We start from the raw sequence: 21,861 nt of genomic DNA, 5'->3' as shown, positions 1-21,861 counted from the left end.
TTACCAAGAATTAATGCCTCTCTACTAGCCAGTTGGAGTACTTTAACATTTATTAGTATTATACTAATTTAATAATTATCCTCCTGAGTGATAAAATGAAGTTTTACTTTGCTGATGGTGGCTGTGGTGGTATTACAACTAGAAAGAGACAAACACTATAAATAGAGTTTAATGGTAACACTCAGGTTTTAGCCCTTACAACATGGTGTGGGGTGGGGTATATTTTCTGGTAGGTAGTGCAAATAGAGATGCTGTAATAGTAGCTCCTTACCATTAAAAAGGGAGGTTAATTGGGTTGTCGGTAACGGGACTAAGACATGGGCAATGGGAAGTGGTTCAACTTCTGATGCTGGTTCATCCTGTGGCCATGAGCAAGTCCTTTAATCTCTCCATGCCTCAGTTTCTCAATTTGGAATGCATGTTGCTAATGGCAATTAGCTGCTTACCTAGTGTTTGCACATTGTTCTGAATTAAGACCTGTCAGGAAAGCCTTTGTTCCTTGTTGTTGTTACCATATTTGTAAATATTAACAATGGAAAACAATAAGCAATTTATCTGATGAATCACAGGTTCTTGTCATTCGGTGTGGCAGGCAGTCCCATTGTCTCCCTTTGATGATTTCTGTGGACGTTATGAGGTGGAGGCATGTAAAATGTTAAATCTTGTAGATCAGATCTGGCTACAAAATCCTATTTAGACTAATGCTTTGATGTGATTGTGCTGTAATCCAGTGAATTAACAGGACTGTTTTTAAAAAGTGGGCAAACTATATTTTATTCAAGGAAACACTTGGCCGGAATCTGTGCAGAATTGAAGAATGTAGTTGGTATGATTTCCCCAGGAGGGTTCATCCTTGACAAGTTGCCCTGGCAGAAACTCGTGAGACCAGTAAATATTGATAGACCTGTTCTCCATAATGGCAAGCTGAGGTATGGAGGGACCATGGCTGTTTCTGTTCAGGTAGTGAAACATGGACACAGGAGAAAAGAATCCAAGGAGTCATATAAGAAAATGCTTTTATGTTCATAAAGTATATTCCTCCTGATATTGATTTGGTACAATACTATTTAAAAGAACATAAAGCTGTAGTTCTGTCTTCTGACTACTGCTTAATGTGGTTAATACCTGGCCTGCAATGGTGAAGAGATCCACACGGCCATGGCTAGATGACCTTCTTGAAGCTGAATTTATTAATTAAGATAATATGTAAAGGTAGATGTGAAATGTGGCTATGCGCGTGCAGTCTCAGGTCTCCTGGTGAATGATATGCACATTTCTGTGGAGCGGGGAGAGTGCAGGGCACTGTGCTCTCCTGGCTGACGTGCTGAAAAGCCGCATTTGGCCATGGCTGAGTGGTGCCGGGGGCGTTGGCTGGTGGCTCCTGGTGTGCAGGGAGGCAGCCTGGGACCTCCTCTTCTGAGGGTGGGGGCTGTGCTGGCCAGGGAGATGAGCTGCCTTAGAGCAAAGGCTGACCCTTCCTGTTGGAACTTTTTACTTGATGTTTAACTTAATGTTGGGCTTAGGCTTAGTTCATTTTGCTCCTTCCATCAGCTCTTTTAGGATGTGTTGGCTGATGTGGGCATTTGTGGCTCGGAAGGCCAGGCTAGATCTGTCCAAGCACTTGGTTTTCTCTCTCAAGCTTGTCTTAACCATAGGTGGGTGTTCTGTGGTTATAAAACCCACTCTATGGGATTGTTTGCTTGAACAGATGTTACATTGGCTTTAGAGCTGTAATTATTCTGTATTTATGTCTAGTTGCTTGAAACTGGTGTTTAAAGAATGACAGGTTCTGGGGTAATACAGAAATGTGTGTGTGGGGGGGGTGCATTGAATTACCTACAGCATGTTATATTAATGTGAGGAGAACAATCCACATTGTAAAAATCAGAGAATCCTTCCTAGACTGACAGTAATATATACTTTTTTTTTAGGCTTTCAGTGTAGCAATGCAAGACTTTCAAGTGGAAAATTGTTAATTTACGATAATGAATTGAAATGTGAAAAAACAAATATTTAGTTAATTGCCTCATAAATCTGTCTGTTACTATCAGTGGAATTAAATTGATAAACAGTTCTTTAAAATTAATTTCCACATGGCAATGTGCAGATTTTATTTTATTTTATTCAAACCCCATTAGGTATTTGTATGAAAGAAAACATAAATTCGTATTTCTGTCACATTAAAGAGTGTGTGTGACAAAACACACATTTCCTACCGTGGGTACTGAGGTTTTAATACATGTGGCATAATGAGGAGAGCTCAATGTTAGTGATTTTCAAAGGCAATACCAACTGAAAAGTGGAAGTACATCACACTTTCCTGACTGTTCATGTTGCTTTACTGTCAGTACAGCTTAATTGGGAGACTGGGAGTCCTTTTGCTGTTGGGGTCAGAGGACCATGGGCATGATGCTTGAAGGTCACATGTGGTTTTGGGCAGTTGCCAGTACTAAAAGTGCTTCAAGAGGCTAAGGGGAAGATGGGCTCTCCCAGGGGGACTATGAAGCTTATTTCTGGTCACTGCCGGGATGGGAGTTCCTGGTAAGAGGACAGGGTCGGTGTTTTATGTTACTGGGCCTGTATTACCTCTGTAGCCAGAACTTTTCCTAATTTCAAGCCTGCTGCAGTAGTACCTGCGGACCTTTGGTATGAAAGGAGGTGGGAAGCTGAGTGCTCTTGTACTTTAATCACCTAATGACATTATGTCCTGTGCAGTATCAGTTTGTCAAAGTAAGTGGGGCACTACACAAAATTAGATCATTTGATACACTCCATCCTTCCAGCAAACGTAATAAGAATATCCTTGGTGACCTCTCTCAGTGACATTCAGCAGGAGAAAACTTGTCTTGTGGTGTATGACCCAATGTTCTGGAAATGCACATAAAGATAAATCCTTCTTGCTGTATGGAACTGTTAGACAGTCTTAAATTTCATCTTGATGGTTATCATGTCGGAGTTCAGTGGTGGATGAATGGTTGCAAGTTACAGCTGGTCTTATGGTGAAGTTTAACTTCTGCAAGTTGGGAGTCCTCAGTTTGCTTCCACCAGTCATCTTGTACTTTTGAAATGACCATCAAGAATGCACTTAAACTTTCATTCTCTCAGTTGTTTTGCTTGACAGTAGTTGCTCCTTCCCAGAGGTGTAATCAGGCATGACTAGCTCTGATTTGTAGAGCTTTGAGATTCCCCCAAAGAAGCCAGCTAGAGGGAAAAAATTTTAGTTGTAAGTGACCTATAAGACTTCAGAGGAAGAAGGTTGCAAACACATTTTTCATATAGCTTTTATGATACTTTAATAATCAAAAGAAGAAATGTAATGTTTAATATTTAAACAAAATTGCATTCACTTTCTTCTCATGTTAAATGAGTATTAAAGCAGGATGGACGGTAGTTTACATATTTTTACACTAGACTATTTTATTATTAAATACTGAAATGTGCTGGAGTTGGCCAGCCTCCAATGAATATGACTCAACTTTACATTTCATTTTAATATTTGCATGTTACATGGTATAATATTTTAGTAGACAAGTGGTTGATGGTAGGGAATTTAAAAAGGATGCGCTTTTATTAAATAACACATTGTGTTCGTGTTATGAGAATGATATTAATTTGCTAATTGACAGCAGAAGGGACAAAAATATAAAGGGTGTGAAGTGTAAATAACTAATAGTCAGGATGCAGTAATCCATGTGTCTGGTATTGAAAATGCATGGTACAGTTAGTGTCATGGGATGTGCGCCTGAGATTCTCCAAAGACTGAAGGGCACAGGAGCTTCCTTTTTGCTTGTAGTAGGTCTAGGTGCTCCCCAAAAATGCATGTAAATTCTCTTCTCACATATTCAATAAAATACAAACAATCTTGTTAAATCAATCAGGTTTTCAGACTGACATGAGTGCTAAACCTAGTTTGAGATAAGACAGTAATTCTGAGAAAGATTGTGAAACTCCTTGACACAGAGTATTCTGTTTGAGTACATTCTTTGGAGAAAAGTCTTCTAGAGATGTTAAATGCAAAGATACCAAGTCCTTTGTACTTAACACGTAGCTTCATGTGCCAAAAATTTCTCAGGGCAATGTCAGTATTTTGGGGAGCACTTTGCTGTGTTCCTAGGGGCTCTACTGGGCATTTGCTGTTGGCTGTTGTCAGAAGCAGGGTGGGTTAAACAGAGCTTTGGTCTTACTTTATTCTGGGAATTTGGCCTTAAATGGCTGTGTTTTCTTCATTGTGAGATTTCTGTCATTCATGAAGTCAGTTATACACGTGAGATTTCAACCACAGTCAAAACGTAATTGGGGAAATGGATACACATTCTGTTTGGCTCTGGAAACTGCAGTACTGGAATCATTTGCATCACACCCACTTTAAAAATTCAAATAATTTCAGATACGAGGTTGTAGTTCTGACCAGTCTAAATAAGATTGTTTATGATTTCACTCTGTCTAAAGAAGTGGAATTATTTTACAATTTTGTTTTTAAGTCCTCATTTTTAGCTTTTAAATCCCAGGGCACATTTCAGACTTGTGTCAGTAACATGCCATATCCCTAAAAGCACAGCATTCCCATGTTGAGTTAAATTTAAGGGTGGTGTTTCTCCAGGGAGCATGGTACATTTGCTTTACATTTTCTCAGTGACAAGGTCTGTGATCCGCTGGCTGGTGTGTGTGTCTACTTACTGTGGGATAGTTGATTATTCCCCAGTCAGTTGGTTGATATGTCATGCGTACAATCCATAACATCACTAAAAAAAGAAGAAAATTGCCTGTAAGCTCAAAGTGGTAATGGGCTGTGGGACAGACTGGGAAGCTTATTTGGTATTTCACTTTTGAAAAAAATATCAACTCCTAAATTTAATTTAATTTGCATTTGTCAACCAGGAAATCTATGCAGTCAATATCTGTTGTAAATAATGACCATAGAAGCTCTGGCATGTGCTGGTTTGTACTCAAGACCTTTTAAACTCTTGGCAGCGGATAAAAAGTTTCTGTTAGCATGAGGCATATAACAAAAAAGCTAGTTTATACCAGTTAAGTTGCTGCTGCTTAGAGCTGGCTGTGTTGAGACCTGGTGTTTTTGTCATTATTATATGGCTAAGTCCCATCCAACCTTCATTGAATTCACTGGGAAAACTGCCAGTAGCATCAGTTGAAGTTGAACTACACCCTTAGAGAGGATGTAAACCTCAGCAATGCTGATGAACTTTGGGCTGCTTTGGTTAGATTATTTTGTCATACTTTATACTCTGTTTATAAGTGAGGAATAAACATTACATGTTTGCTGAAGACGTGAGCAGTATTTGTTATAGATTGTCTTCCTCACTAGAAGCCAGTGATGGTGATGATCCATTGATCTCCTGACTCTGAATCTTTTTACGGAAAAAGTACAAAACATTATTTTTCTTCCCTAAGTTGTGTGTAACAGGCACCTTGTTGCTATGTGGCTTTTTAAGGTGTAGTGGAAGAAGACGTAAAATTTGGAGTTTGAAGCGTTCTAGGTTCTTTCCAAACTGATGAGCATTAAGTCTCATGAGGCTACAAAATCACTGCATCTCCTGCAATTTGCTAGTGCAAATATTTCACAACAGCACTGAAAAGCAGATGCATGTATACTTGAATTTGATATGAGATCACCTTGCATTTATTTGATCATCTCTTTCCTTTCTAGTAGATATTGCTACAACAAATGGAGGCAATTATATAGGGTTGCAATGGAGAGAAGAAAAGTTTATTTAGAAGGTAATTTCTCTAGCCAAATAATGTCCTAAATAACAATCAATTAAATTATATTAGACTTATGGTACTATTTTTCTGTGCATTGGGGTCTCTGAATCAGTCTGTATGTGTGCATTTCTCCTTCAATCTAAAATTGATGAATGAAATAGTCATCCTACTGAATTCTTGGGTTTCCCGTGATGGTATTCTTCAGCACACGTAAAATTTAAGAACATTGGTTAAAGAGCTGCACAGCATGTGAAAATGCTCAAGGGAGTAGAGGTGCCTGTTAGTAAATGAATGCATTTATTAGAGCTGTAGGAGTAGCATGGAAGCACTTCTGTGATAAAATACTCAAGCAGTTGAGTCTGCTGATTCATCTGTATCCAAAACGTTGTGTTAATCAATGAGTGTTTTGTAAAGTTTTTTAAAAGGCTAGATTTATTTCTGTTAACTATTGCATATCATTACCAATATTTTAAGAAAATACAATGTGCAGACTATTTCTAAGAAAGCATCCTACAGGTGCCCAGGAGAGTTTGGAGTAGCAATAGTAAAGAAAAAAATTAATCATAAATATGAAAAAAAAGTAAAGATAAAAGTAGAGCTCCAAAGTGGTTTTCAGCTCAGATGTAATAATACAATCTCTACACATTAAGTGATAATAAATTAAAGAATTTTTGTTTCCATATATTAACATACATTTTAACCTTTGAAAATGGTATGTGTACGAATGGAAATTTGGACACTCAAGAAATTTTTCATAATTTGAGGTATCCAGGTGAAGGAAAAATAGACTGTAACAGGCATTGTCAGAAGATCTTTAATTACATCAAATTACTGTTATGCCTTGGGGGTAATATATGTACAAATGTACACTCTGTAGAGGTACTGTGCCATGTTTGTTGTTGATGTGTACAAGGAATAATGCAGAGTATGCAACTAAACACAGCTATATTAATCTGTAACACATTAATACATAGAATGCTGGTGCTGATAGGCATGTGAAGTGTGATGGTAACTACGGAGCTGTTAGGAGATATGTTATGAAACATGTTTGAATTATAGTACGTACTTTGGCAAAAACTTAATGGCTTCATTGCCATCAGTGAATTTTGAAGAAACTTCATATCCCAGGAGAGATCAACAGAATTAAAACAACCAACCAAACAAAACTGTCATATCCCGTATAACTCATAAGGGCAATGACATTGGGAATTTAGGTTGAACCTCCTTCCTTATTCAACCCTCTTTAAGTAATTAGAGTCCCCTTACAGTCACAGCACATTACCCTCTAATAAAGCTTCTTAATCCAACTCCTGTGCCCTGAGTGTAATTCATTTGGTGACAAAAAAGCTCATAAATATCTCATTTATGTAAGTTTGTTACAGTTTGTCAGTGGCTTAGTGTAACTCATAACTAGAATACTGGATTCCAGGTGTTTCTGGGAAGTCGATATCAATGCCTTGATGTGCATTAATTTATTATAAGAAAAAATTACAACAAAAATAACCCCATAGTGTTATCTTAACTAGCTCCCTTATGTATCAGATGTTTACTCTATAGAAATAGCACGTGTTGGAAAGTTGTGACTGATGTTCTAACAACTATTTGTCTTTTAATGTCGTTTTGGAGCTGTGGTTATAACCATTTTTCTCTCTAGTTGTTTGTTTTTTTTTTTTTATTCCCTTCCTCTTTTCCTTCAGTTTTGCTTTTGTTTCTCACACTGCAAATTTGAACTGACAAGAAGACTGTAATAGGAATCCAAAACATACCTTGAACACATATTGTTAAACAAATTACAATTGTTGATGTCATTTACACGTGTTGCCTTTCAAAGGTTGAACGTGTTCATTTAATTTGCTTTTTAAATATCCATAACAGTGTCCCCAAGCATTTTAATAAAACAGAAACAGTTAATTATTGCCGAATAAGGATATCCAAATATAGTGGTCTGCAGCTTGCATTTAAATATTTCTGACAGCACTTCTCTCTTGAAGAGAAAATTGTGTAAATTGCCAGTTATTATAATTTTTAATAAATAAGTCTTATCGTGGCTCTGTTTCTGTCTTTCTTTCCTATCCCTCTGCAATGCTGTTCAACAACCATACTTTCAGTGGGACCGTTTCTATTACAGAGTGATTGAGCTCTGATTTACACATCAATTACCCAACTTCATGGAGATTTTCATGCTCCTGTAGTTGACATCAATGAAGCATAACTGCGTAAGCGCTTTATTTCATCCCAGTTTTTGATAACTCAGACTGATAACTAATCATATTGAAAGACAATGTGCTATGATATAGGAAACAATAAATGCTCCCCTTTGAAACCTCATCTATTCTTTATACCCTTACTATTCAGGAGCTTATCTTTGTCATCCATTCCCCCAGAATCGTTCCTTCAAAATTCACATTAAGGAAAGGTTTGGGGCTACATAATACCAAAAAGAGGAGAAAATTGAGTGAAAATAACATTTTCTAGGTATTCGGGGTGGGGGATGGGCAGCGGGAATAACTAGGAAGAATGAAGAGTATGACAAATATAAGCCAAACCCTTAGCCTCCTAGCTTAAATTTCCATAAATTGCCCAGGGGTCTCTTGGGTGTTATTTTGTTCAGAGGCTTTAATCTTCTGTATTCTCTATCAAACGTGCTACAGGAATGGCATTGTTTTTAATGCAAATTAAGAGATTTAGCTCATGTGGATAGATAACCAGTGACCATCTCAAGTGTTTCTCTACAGAACTGTTGAACATCAAAGACAGAATATTCTATATTTTAAAATAAATCATTTATCTTGAAGTGCAGTGATAGATACATTCCATGCTAGATACTTTCAGTTACTATTCATGCTATGAAGAACACAACATTAAAGTAAATGTTAAATATGAAAGACAGTGAGAAGTTGCAAAGCTGTTCTATCGTGGCTTGATTGGTCTCTGTCAAGTAGTAAAATTACCAGGATAAAGATGCAAGTTCAATAATGATAAACAGAGGAAGAGGAATTCTGCTGTTTTAACTGTGCTACTTCTTACGATGTTTATCATTAAGTGAAACAAAGACTTCAGATGAGGGGGAAGTTATGTTAAGTTGACCATATTTTTGCTTAAATAGAGGTTCTGAAATTTCCTTCATTTAACGAATTTTAAAACTTGCAACGACATTTAAAACCCTGAGACTGCTTTTTTTTTTTTTTTTTTTTCCTTCATTTGAAATAAATGTACTGAAATACCAGAGTGTATACTGAGAGAAGCTGAATATACCAAGGAAGCCTGTTCTCCTTCCCTTGTACAGTATTGTGGTACTTTCACATGAATTGAATGGACTTACGGTGAGGTAAATCTGGAGCTATGAAGAGGTGAATACCCATTGTAATGTATTTGATGGAAGTAGTCTTTTACCTAGTTTGATTATCAGGTGAAATGCTTTTTGCTTTATGTTTTCACTCACATGGAAAAAGAATTGCCCTGGTGTGGAAAAGCAAGCATGTATGGTAAGCATGGGAGTATTGTCATTGACCTGAGTTGGATTTCTCATGTAAGTCAAAATTTGTTCATGAGTGAGTGTTGATTTGGGATGTTTAATACCTTGTGCAAGCATAGGAGTTAGTTTTTCAGGAAGCCTAGTTTCCGAGTTTACTTCACCAACTTCCTGAGTGCTTCTGGTGGAGCAATAATTGTGTCCCAAAGTCAGAACTATGAAGAAATAACCTTGGGAAAGGACTTTCAGTTCTCAAATTTATATCATTTTATATCCACTGTGTCTTAGTTTAGAAGCTTGTGTTTGTTTATTGTTTCCACAAATGACAAACATTTCCGTTTGAGAACTTCTTTCATCATTTAGGCATATTTGATATTTTAAGGAGGGTGGAACTAGTACAGGGGCATATTTAATTTGTTCATAGTGTGCATTTTTGTGAATTCAGACATGTTATTGAGAACAGCAACTACTTCTTCCCTAAGTTGTGGATAAATGCTGGTTTTCTTGAATTTTGTTCATTTATCCTTGTGGATGTAGTCTGTTGCTATTCTAAAGCCTCTTTACTCAAGCTTTTTTATTGATTCTTTCCCTATCGGGCTTTTGTTGTTTTGACTGAATCAACAGAGCAGTGTTCTGTTCTCATTCATGATTCTTCCGCAGCATTAGGTGTTTGATCATTTTCTTCATATCACAGCGACTACTCCTTCAAACTTGCCTGGTCTGACTTCTTTCTTCTACTCTTTCTCCTGTCTTTCAGGCTTTTGTCTGCCTTGCCTAGTCTTCCATGCTTTGGGAGACTACTTGTGTGGCTTTGGTTAGCGCGTCTTTGAAAATAAACCCCAAATGCTAGGTCTTAGCTTTTAGCTGTTGGTCTTATTTCATCAACTTTCCTTTAACTTTTCCCTCTAACCTCTTGCTCTGTTGCAGTCTGCCCTAAAAGATTTTTTCTTTTCCCTCTAGATCTTTTGCACCACATCTTCTCACTTTCACCACAAACGATTGCACTGTCCTTCCCAATGCCCCAAACTTCATTCTTCTCCTAGTTCTCCTTTTTGTAGACAGTTCGTGTCTGACTTCCATCTCTTATCACCAGATCTGCATTTTTAGCTTCCAACCCAAAACCTGCATGCATGCCTGTTATCTTTTGCCTTGATATAACTTCCTTCTGCCTTAGCCATCTTCTCCCCTTCTCCCTTTTCTGCTTGTTCCAGGTTGTCCCCACAGCCATCCTGGGCTGCAGCGGGTGTGAAGGGTGCAGCTCCATGGACCTCGCTGACACTCTGCAGATTCAGACGGGCCAAGCACCTGGCCCGACACAGTGCATCTGTTGACTGCTGTCCCTTAGGGTGTCTGTAGCTGAGAGGAGTGATAAATGGACGTGTGCTGGTCTGATTGTAAAGGATTAAGTATCAAAATGCACTTGCAGCCTGCCTTAATGTTAAACATACCAAAACAATAATACAGTTATGGTTATTATTTTCTGCAAGATCCAGCATGCTGGTAATTTGTACATCAGTGGTCTCGTGTCCTCTTATAGCATTCTTACGGCTCACCATTCCTGATCTTTTCAGATCTATGTACAGACTTCGCCATTCAAATTCCATTAGTAAGTGTTACAAAACAATAAAGCTCATGTATTTCAACTACATTGTCACTAAATAGCTGTGTCTAGGGAACTGGTCCTCTTGGATACAGTGCATATCATGGCCTGCAGCTATTTTCTTCTAAGACATTTTTTTAAGATGTTTGTAGAAGTCTGTAATTGTGATTTCTTACTCTCCTAGCTTTAGAGGAGTCATGAAGCTTTTTTTTTCATACTTAATGAGACAGATTGAACTCTGGTCTTCCTCATGGTATCTGACTATGGTTTTCACTGACACCTTCACTGCTAATCACATATCTGTATTTCACAGAACATTAGTTAAGCTGAATATTAAACATAAGTCCCAGAGAATGCATTGTGGCTGCATTAAGTGTTTCTGGAGAGCTTCCCATTAGGTTCTCAGTGCACTGCAGCCTTAAGATCTAATCAGCATCCCTCTTTGCATTACAAGGAACCCAAAGAAGTTGTTATCCTGATCTGTGTATGATCTTACAATATTTGACTTTCCATAGCAACAATCAGCACCCTGTCAAGCACTCCCATAGCAAAAGTACGTTTGCAGAGAAATAAACCAAGTAATTGACCTGACAGGATGAGCAACCACTTCCTTTTGAATAGATACTTGGTACTCTTAAATCACCATGTGACTGTGTAAGTGGAAAGTTCAAAATGAACCTTTTTTTTTCTTTCTTTTTTTTTTTTTTTCTTCACAGACAATATATGAGAGAGAGATTTGGATTGAAGCAGAGGTAGCAATTCACTTAGGGCTTTGCTTGTGTTGTAAAATGTATGCTCACAATTTGGTAGTCTGTAAACACCATTGGGGTCCAGGGCATGAGATGTGCCTTCGTGCTCACCTCTTGGGTGCCATGGAATAGATATCTTTCATAAACACATGCACTAAAGAGAAAGACTTCATTATATTGCATCGGAAAATACTGGTTTTCCAAGCTTTTGCTATTAACATTGTAAATGCTGTCTTAGCTTAAGTTAATGACTTTTAAAGTGATTATGCCACTTTGAATTACTGCTGTTTTCATAATTTTTGAATTTGTGGTTTTGTAATGTGTCACAAAACATATCTAAGTAGTCTTAGAGCCTTTGCTGCTTTTTTTCAAATAGGATATGGCATAATGCTTCACTTGGTTACCTAAGCACTTTGCATGCCTAAGACCAAAGCCAGCTTTTAAATAACAAAATGCTAGAACCACATGTGAAGGGTGAGGTCTGTGCTGTAATCTGTGATTCTGTGATCTGGTTGTTCAGTGGCCAAATTCAGTTTGATTTGAATGGGTCCAGGATTTCATGCTGAAACTCCAGGCCAAGGTTGCCATTGGGAAGCTGTAAAACACAGTTCTAACTTTCATGAATAATTCTTTCTGAAGTGAATGCTGGCAGTGTCTGGGATAGTACTGCTACCATAAGCAGAGATTACTTATGCAGGATATAAAACCCTGTTTACACTAGATCCACTTTGCTGGCCTTGGGACTGGGTTTATAACTTCAGAATGATCTGATTGTGCTGCAAGAGTCACACAGTCTATGGGTCAAACTGCTAAAGAAATCGCTGGAAATATCTCCCATGAATGGGGTGTTCCTACTGCTCCTGGGATGGGTTATTCTTGGGCTAAACCAGCCCCTTACTCCAGAAGAGTTGTGGGGAGAGATAAAATCAACCTTGTCCTCATCTTTGTGTACCAATTTGGGAAACAGTTTGTACTTACTCCCATACCTGTGGATTTTAATCTTTATTTAGGACATGAAAGGAAGGGGGAGTTGTGCTCCCCTTCACATTTTAGTGAACAGATCATTTGTGGTTTGCATTATTGTGTCAGCAACATGCTCATGCGTAGTATAGTAAAGTGACTGTTGCTTACAATAATTTCCCTTCTGTCTCCGTCAGGAAACCACCAAATAGTACTTCAGCTTCTGCAAAAATACTAAGAAGGTTATAACAATGTCCTGGAGATTGTTCTTGGTGCCAGTGATGTCACTACATCAGGAGGTGTTATAAATAAATAAATAAATTCCCCCCCCCCCCCTCCAGCCTTCTAACATGTAAAAGAATTCAGCATTTTTTCAGCCTTCTAACATGTGAATGGAAATCATTCAGCTCAGCCTATGCATGTGGCTTTGCATTCGGTTTACAAGCCATACTCAAGCCTTGTTCAATCCAAGCCTGAATGATCCTGAATTGCTTTAACCAATTATGAATTCATAGTTTTTATTTAGAAATCTCATTGTGTCATTAGTCTCCTCCCTCTTTTTACCTTTTTTTTTTTCTTTCTTTCTTTCCTTCTTTTTCTTTCCTTCCCTGTACAAAAACAAGTATATGAGCGTAAGGATACACGGAGTCATCAGGCAACAGACATATGCTTTCCTGTGCTCTCTGCAGGGCTTGCAGGTTGAAACACAACCTGCCTGAATCGTAAGAACTTTAATTGAGTAGATAAAGAGGTCCTCATAATTATAAACTGCAGTAGGTATAACAAGAGGCTAAATACATAGCAGTGGTTTTAATTAGCTGGTGCTTCAAATTAGTAATTGTGGTTTCACTCAGAAATCAGTGACTTTATACACTGTTAAAGCCTCATCACTGTGCAGTTCATTCCTCATTATATCTCTCGGTGTGAAGCTTTCAATACAACATCATGCTGAGCTAAAAAGGCAAAAGTTGTAGATATTTGGTTATCTTCCAAGTGCAGTGGAGCTCTATGGAGACTTAATTCATTCTCACCAGAGACAGGAGAATTAACTGTTCTTTGTTACATATGTAATATGTATGTATGCTTCTATGTATGCATTTGTACATAGAGGGGGGTGTATGGCTGTGTGCATGCATGTCCAGAATCTTATCAGGGCAATACTGCTTACAACAGATAACATCAGTACATATACTGAATCTGCTGTTCAAATTGTCGTCTGGAATTTGGTAGCTAATTAACTGACACAAAACAGGGCCAAAAGCCTCATAACAAATCAAATATAGGTTGAAAGCACAGAAGTGTCCCTTAACGCTTGTCACATAAGAGGTTGTCAGTGCAAGTTGAAGCATGCATCTTTTCCTTTCCTCTTTCAGTTCCTATTTTTCCCCCTCCTTCAGGGTTTTAGTTGTATCTTTTCCCTCGGAGGAGCAGGACGTATTTTGCAAAGGCAAGAGACCAAGTACGTCAGTGCTATTCAGGGGAGAAGTGAATGTGGTCTCTCAGTTTGTCATCTAGGTCTGGCAGGTGCACAAAGTAAGCTGACATACAGATAAGTGCCACTCGCCATCACTACACTGAGGTGCTAGATGCTTTTCTGTTTGTTTGTTTGTAGAAATGTCTGATACTGGAATCAACTATCCTAAAGTCCCTTCTGGGAGCCTGCTACAAAAAGACTTTTTAAAACTCCCTTGACACCCACAAATGAAGCCATACATAGATTTTAACAAGTACACGGGACAGAATTAGGTGGTCTAAATTGCATGAGGCTGAACTGGAGCATTGGGATGGATGGTTATCATTTAAATGGATTTGAAGATGTTGCTGTGCTTCCTTGAATTCACATTTGCTTTCTCTGCACCGACACTTTCTTTGTGAGCATACGTGCATGCGTTAGTCCGTGTGTGGCATGTATTTTACAGACTGTTCATACAAATATGTCAAAATGTATTTTATTGTTCTGCATAATGCTCTGTTAATTTGAAAAGAACTTTTTTGTCTGTTTTCATTTTAAAGTGGACTGACTGACTGTCCTACTGCCCAATTTCACATAGTATTGTGGTACCCAATTTACATTTGGGAAAATTTTTCAGTGGCTGCTTCTTTCTTTCAGAATTGTCCTCAGGAGTTGCATTGTTTCTGATGTTTTGCTGCTCTTTACTGTAATGAACATGTAGCTACATTATGGAGAAAGTAACGTGGTCTTTTTTTGTCTTTGTCTTCTTCAGTCACTATGAGCAAGACCGGAGTGCGCTTAAGCGGAAAGAGTGGGAGAGAAGAAACCAGGAAGTCCAGCAAGATGAAGATCTCTTTGCTTCAGGTTTTAACCTCTTTGGGGAACCCTACAAGGTAAATTGCATTGTTATGCTTTAGATTTGCAAATGTCCTTTGCCTAAATGCATTTTGCAAACACAAATAGAGCTCATCACCTCTAAGAAATGAAAATATTGCATCTGCTTTGGTACTTGCACTCTTCAATACACTGATTATCCAAATCAGCATTGATAGAATCTGGAATTCTGGTTACAATCCAGTTCAAGATTTTTTCCTCTAAACACACAGCAAAGTCATGCCACGGGATTATGTGCAGCTGATATCTCTAGAAGTGGGTTCGCACCTACACAGCTACCACTTACTCCTTTTATTTTTAAGAAGAAAATATACCTGAGTTGTTAAAACTGATGCCCTCTCTACAGATAATGAGTCCATAAGCTTTCTTGTGCCATCATAACCATCCAAAGAAGTCTTTTGGGAGACTGTCTTGAATCTTTGGGGAACATAACAAGGGTATGAAAGGGACTTAATGACAAGTCTTGTTCTCTCTAAGGAGCTTTGCTGCCTGAGATTTTCATCACCAAGGGATGTCCCCCTTTATGATTTCTGCTGCTTTGATTTTCACTAAGACATTCCCTGCAGAATTCATCAGAATGTAAATTTCCGTACCTCTCTCTCCTCCCAATCAGTGCCATCTATTGAAAGGCCACCACTTCATCTTTCCATTTTACATTGATAGCAGCTATAGGGAGGATGAGGGCTCTTTGAAAATCGCCCAAAAAGGAGGAGGAAAGACTAGCATTATTATCAAATGGTGTCTAGTAATTATAGACTGGGAGAGTGTGATGGATACACTTGACTCCTAGCTGTACTTTGGTTCAGGCTGACTAAGGAGCAACAGGCCTCATGTCCTCGGGATGAACTTGCAAGCTGGAAAGCTCCTGGCTCACCTACAAGGGAGTGAAGGTGTCTTGAAAAATATTTTGAAAGCTGGTTTCGAAACCCAGAAGTGCAAGATAACCGAAGTACAGTCAAGATATCAGAGCTAAAATGAAGACATCTATCTTGTCTGTATTATTGACTAGCAGCCAACTACTTCACCCTATAAATATTACCATTAGGGTGGGCCCAGTTTGGGCTCTCCCTGAACTGCAGCTGGACTGCACGCCAGGTAACTCTGCCCTTGAGTGGAGACACCTCTCAAGGGTAGAGATTCCTTACCTGAGAATAAGAGATCCGTCCTTACCCAGGGAAGAGAGATACCTTCCCTTATTGTGGCAGATCCTTGGTAAGTGACTGATAGCATGCTGAATTAATACTATGAAACATTACTAATCCATGTAGCTACTCAATATTATAGTAAATATGGTATGGATAATTCTATTAGACATAACCCATTGAGCAGGTCTGAGACTAAGATTGGATACAGTCGCACCTAGGCTCCAAAAGGTGTTTAGAGAGCAAGGGGGTCCACTCTGAACCGCATGACTCAATGACAGGGTCCTCCTCCCTCTGCATCTTCCTTCTCTGTGTGAATCATTGTAACTCGATTTTCCTTTGTATGTTTCTTCTATGCAGTAATTAATTAGGGGAACCTTGCCATCAAACTTATTGAACCTTGTCAAACCACTGTTAAACTGTGTTAAATGCCATCCAACTTATTGAACTCTGTCAAATTATTATTTTACCTCAGTAAAACATACTGCTCCTTTTCTTTTGTACAAAGTGCATTTCACTCATCTGTGACAGAGACTTATTCAGCCAAATAAGTCTATGCACTAGGACAGTTTGTTTGTGGGGTCTTTTGTTTTGTTTTTATAAAAGCCTAATCAATGCACTATTTCTGAACCGCATTTTAGCACTTTATTTAGGGGATTAATAACATACTATGAACTGATTTTGTTGAGACTTCCTGCAGGTTGTGCAAACGTTTTTGTCCATGTAAGTGGTCATTTGGATTTCAGTAGGTAGACCGATACGCAAATCACTGCAAAATTTTGTGTCAGGAACTAAAAATACAGCCTGTCAGTATCTATTGTACCATAAGAATGATAGTATGTGATTTTACATCTGTTTAGTGTGCATGTATTGGCAACAATCATATACAGAGCATATGTTTTGTCAAAAAAATGAAGAATTAAAAAGCAAAAAATTTCCCTACTGATTTTCCTGAACAACTATTTTTATTTTTTTTAATTGCTTTTTACCTGCTTGGCAGAGAAGTTTGTCAGATCTGTGGGATTGAGCGAAGTATAATGTGTTACTATCCTAAAAAAGAATTGTAATTATAAAACGTGACAGATAAAAATTAAGAGGAAATTGCTTGCAAAAATACTTACATCTGTCTTAGATTTGCGAAACAAATTGAACCAAGACTGAATAGGAAAGCTAGGTCTTGCCTATATTTTACCTTATGGAGAAAAAAAAAATTACAAAGTGATAGGCTGGTATTTTCTTTCTAAGTTCTGCCTTGCTAAGAACCAGCCAGTACACTTTCCTAGGAACTAATGAAAGCTGGATCTAACTCTTAGGGGATATGTAGTGACTTGTATTCTAAAGCAACTGCAAAACTTAAATTCAGGAGTTTGTTCGTATTTATTCTAAAGTAAAATGAAGAAGCCATGAGGTGAGAACAAATGTGCTACATATTCAATTTAAATTCATTTTCCATTTTGAGATGAACAGATGTTTCTGTATGGGTGAAACTCGAGGCCTGGGCGCAGAATAAGCTGCGCCCATCTTTTTGTCTCTTCTGGTTGCTCTCAGTGGGACCTGGGTGAGATTAGACACTGTCCAACAAATTCAGCTGTGGTGGCCTGTGATAGGCGCAAGGTCCACATCCTCAGCTGGGCTAGCTCTTCTAATGAGCGTCAGCTCAAAGGATGGCTGATAAGTTTCTGAAAGGTCTGGGGATGTGAGGTGGGATGGAGACTACAGTGGCAAAGGGAAGATTGGTAGTATCAGGTCTCAGAAAATGGTCTCTTTTCCTTTCTTTTATTGCCAGATGTAGTGTCCTTACTCATTTAACATTCTTTTCTCATTTACTTCAACAGTTAACCCAGAGAAGGGACTGTTGGGGTGGGGAATACCACCACTGCTGTTTTGACATTTTAAAGACTTGAACAACTGGCAACTGTTTTACAATCACCCTAAAGTTGGGGATATTAAAACTTGGTCAAAGAAAGGAGTCCAAATTTTCTCGTGGAGCTTACTGCCATTGTGTATCATTAGTGTGTGGAGTATCTGCGTCCATCTATCATGCATTCGCTCTAGCTGTTAGAGCATCTTTCTACCCCTCTGTCAAATAAAACATAAGTGATCATTATAATTTTGGACAAGCTCATGTTTTTACATTGATACTTTGTAGTGTATGTATGTGTACACATACATGAAAAGAGATATTTATTTCTGTGGGTGTATAAAATACATTTGTAGATGTTTATTAAAATATAAGAGTGTTCTTTTGAAGCGCCACTGTCTCATGTGGGGAAACAACACCTTTGACAATGTGATGATATCCAGCATTGTTTTGGGAAGGTTGGGCAGTGAGGGCTGTGTTATCCTTTAATGCAAGTGGGTTGCTGGTCTGGCCTTTGAACTCCGGTGCAACCTGCTAATGCTTGATTTTGCAGAAGTGATCAGAGAAGAGCCTGCAGTGTTATGACAACAGACATTTGAAAAAGCGGTGTCAGAGTTTTCCTGAGAGAAGCTGCAATTTTACTACTGAATTGTTGATACCTTTTAATGTTTTGAATTAGTAAAGAGTTTCAGAGATGGGTATTTTAGAGGGAACAGTAGGAATATTTTTGTTACTTTTCAAAGGAATTGTCTCAGAAGAGTTCAGCTTGAGAAAGAGAACCCAATGGGCAGCATTTCCATTGGGGAGCCTTTGGTGAATGTTAAATCATTTATCTTTTTCATGGTAAGGTAAAGCCCTTCCATGCTATTCAAGTTTAGCATAAAAAAGATCTCAGCTTCTAATCCATGGAGGTTAGTTTAACTATGAGGCATAAGAAAGTGAATGAATTATGAAACCTCAAGTTTCATACAAATTTTCACAAAACCCTTGTAAACTGGGCCTATAAGTTTGAGTGCATTAGTTCTTTTCTTTGTGAAACTATAATGCAATAGCTAGCTAGGAAATTAGTCTTCCAATAGGACTCTATTACAGCTCTTCTTTTGAAAGCAATAGAGGCAAATGTAGGAAGGTGTACATTTCCTAAATTAACAAGAGCCTAGAATGAGGGGGAGCACTACTAGCCATGAGTCACAAACCAGACATATAATTTATGGCTTGGAATACTCCGAAAATACTGCATTTCCTCGATAGTGGAAAAATTGTGGTTCAACATGCTGTTCAGAAAATAAATTGTACAGAAATTTCCTTTAAGGAATCAGCCAGTTATCCAGATATGAAGGCAGAAATTGCCCCCAAACTGGAAGTAACAAAGAGCAGCCAGAAATTATGATGGATTTTGTGTTTGTCTTGCTGGTATCCAGACTTGTTAAGAATACTTCTCATGAGAACCCTGAATTTGTTGAGGAAATAAAATAAAAACATTAATGATATGCTTTATGTCTTAAATGCAGGTAGTGCACTGCATTACACACCTGAGCTTGTTCAGGTTGTAATGAACAACTCTGGTGTTAGTTGTATGCACTCTAGATTGATTTAAGCATAAGCCACATGACTACTCGCATTCACTGTGTGTTTTTTGCTTTGCAATCTGGTCCAAAGGCCATTGAACAGAGTAATAATCCTTCTATTGACTTCAATAACTATTGGATATGGGCTTTAGTGCACTTAAAATATGCTAAGGATATTTAATTTAATCTCCATGATTTTCAGAAAATATTTTTTTTGTTATTAATGCCCCCAGTAAATGACTACAAATAATAATTCCTAACATTCATACAGTATAGTTTATCGCCAGAAGTGAACATTCTGCATGAAACAGAGTTAATATCAAATAAAAATTATATTTATTATTATGTGACATGTAATAGAAAATAATCTGAGAATCAGTTACCTCCAACACAAAAATGATTGAAAAACTCTACATTCAAATTAAAATACTGATTCCCTCTGTGAGGATCTAGACAGGAATCATTTAATGCTGTGATGTTGAAGTGTTACCGTGATGATATGTTGTCAGTACTTTTTTTTAAAAAACAAAATAAACAAAACAAACAAGAAACTTTTGCTTTCTGGAAAGTAAGCTAAATGCACCCTGGAAGTCTAGCTGAACCAGAGGTGAAGGCATTTGGTCAGGCATTTTTCAATACTTGGTTATTTCCTATGGGCTATCCCATAAGGAGTTAAAGTGTTTGGGGAAGGAGGAAACAGAACAAGTATGTAAGTGTTTAGACTTTGCATCATAATTCTTGCTGGGCCCTTAAGCACAATGGAATCTCCTTGTTTTAAATTGGGGGTTGAACAGAGAGAGTCTGGTTTTGGCTGCTGCCCAAACAGCTCATTGTGCAACTCAGTTGAAGGAGACTGCTCATATACAAAGACCTTATTCTTGGCTTAGCTAGAATATAATTTTTGCCACTAAAATGACCAACCTAGGGACTTGGTGAATAAAAGTGATTCGTGGTTCTCCACAACTGGGATTATTAACTGTGTCAGTTAGGAGCACTGGCAAAATGTATATAGGTGAGAACAACATTGAACAGTTAATTTTTAAATCACTGCCTTAGTGCAGTGGTAATATATGTTACAATCCCTGAGAATGGGAAAAAAGAAACTTGCATTTACTATCTTCTTTTTCAACATTTTTTATGACATGTGCAGTACTAAGGAAAAAAAAATATCTTTCTACAATATTCTCATCTCCTGACTAGTTCAGCAGTGGGTAGTATAAGCAGATATTTCAGGAGAAATCCATGCATGGATTTTTTTCATCACTCAAACTTCTACTTAATACTTCAAGAAAATTAAATCAGTGGCATGGTAGGGTACCTCGTCAAGAAATGGAGTGTGACACTCTCTAACCAAGCACAAGCTCATAGTGATGCCTTTTCCCATCTTTATGACCTAGTGTTGAGACATCTTTGGACTGTGGCACTGCTTGCTGTAGTGAGTGAAGAAACACCCCAAACATAAGGAGAAGTATAGTTGGCTGTATCCTGAAGTATCTTATGTACACTGCAACTTGGTCATGTAATTCCAGACTGTAGAAGTTAACTGTCTGCTTGAACAGGAATGACAGTTTTGCTTTGTTTTTTATCCTTTGAGTCTTGTAAATTAATAAGCATGGGGAATAAGATGTTTTTGTTCTCTGCTGGTCATTTCAGTGGAATATAAAGGTCATAAGAAGGCTGGTACTTTGTGTCTCTGTGGGGTGAGTTAGAACAGAAAGAGAGAGGAAATTAGCTGCTTATTAATTATAGCTTCCAGTTTATTTGTCCAGGTTTTTTACAAGTGAGAGGGAAAAGGAAAAAGAACAAAAAAAAAGCACTTCATGCTTCATAAGAAAAAGTATAATAGCACTGAAACACAGATGAGTCAGTATTTATTCAATAATTACTGGAATTCAAAGAAAAGCATGATTCATAAATACAACCAGCCTGCAGACAATGGAAGAATCCTGATAGTTAAGAATGTGGCAATCATGTCTATTTATGTTCTATAAGAAAATATTTTTGAATGATCTTTTATTTGAAGCTACTGTAGCATTTGAGTGGGTAGAAGCTTTTTCTTTTCTGGATTCAGATGGTAGATAGCTCAGGTCAATCTAAAGCCTCTATAGAAAAGTAATTGGAGTTACACTGGAGTGAAGAGTTTGGCGCTGTATGTTTATTACAGACTACCCAGCTTCTATTTATGGCAGGACTATGGGTCAAGGGGCTGATAGAGCAATAACATACTTAAATAAACTCTGTGATTGCAATTCAAATGCTCAGTAGCCAGTAATTGCACGTTCATGTTTTGCACGATATGAAATGTACAAGCCCAACATCTCTGACATAAACCCAGCTTATTTTGCTCCTAACATCCATAACTGATGCAATTTAAACACTTCTCTGAGAGCATATTTAAGAAAATGGGAAGCAGTATACAAGTGTTACTCATGCAAGCCTGT

The 21,861-nt window shown here is 37.9% G+C and overlaps 1 protein-coding gene across 2 annotated transcripts in view; it reads left to right on the top strand.

The window, feature by feature from the left end:
- AFF2 (AF4/FMR2 family member 2) overlaps positions 1 to 21,861 on the top strand; it is a 351,298-nt gene that overhangs the window by 73,632 nt on the left and 255,805 nt on the right. For both annotated transcript variants that reach the window (XM_037408027.1, XM_037408026.1), the window contains exon 2: positions 14,728 to 14,848. In XM_037408027.1, the coding sequence (XP_037263924.1) occupies positions 14,728 to 14,848 (121 nt within the window). The remainder of the gene's footprint in view (positions 1 to 14,727; positions 14,849 to 21,861) is intronic.

Source organism: Falco rusticolus, chromosome 14, assembly GCF_015220075.1.
Source record: "Falco rusticolus isolate bFalRus1 chromosome 14, bFalRus1.pri, whole genome shotgun sequence".
Classification (NCBI taxonomy): Eukaryota; Metazoa; Chordata; class Aves; order Falconiformes; family Falconidae; genus Falco; species Falco rusticolus.
The sequence above is the reverse complement of the archived record's forward strand: the minus strand, read 5'-3'. Positions and strand labels throughout refer to the sequence as shown.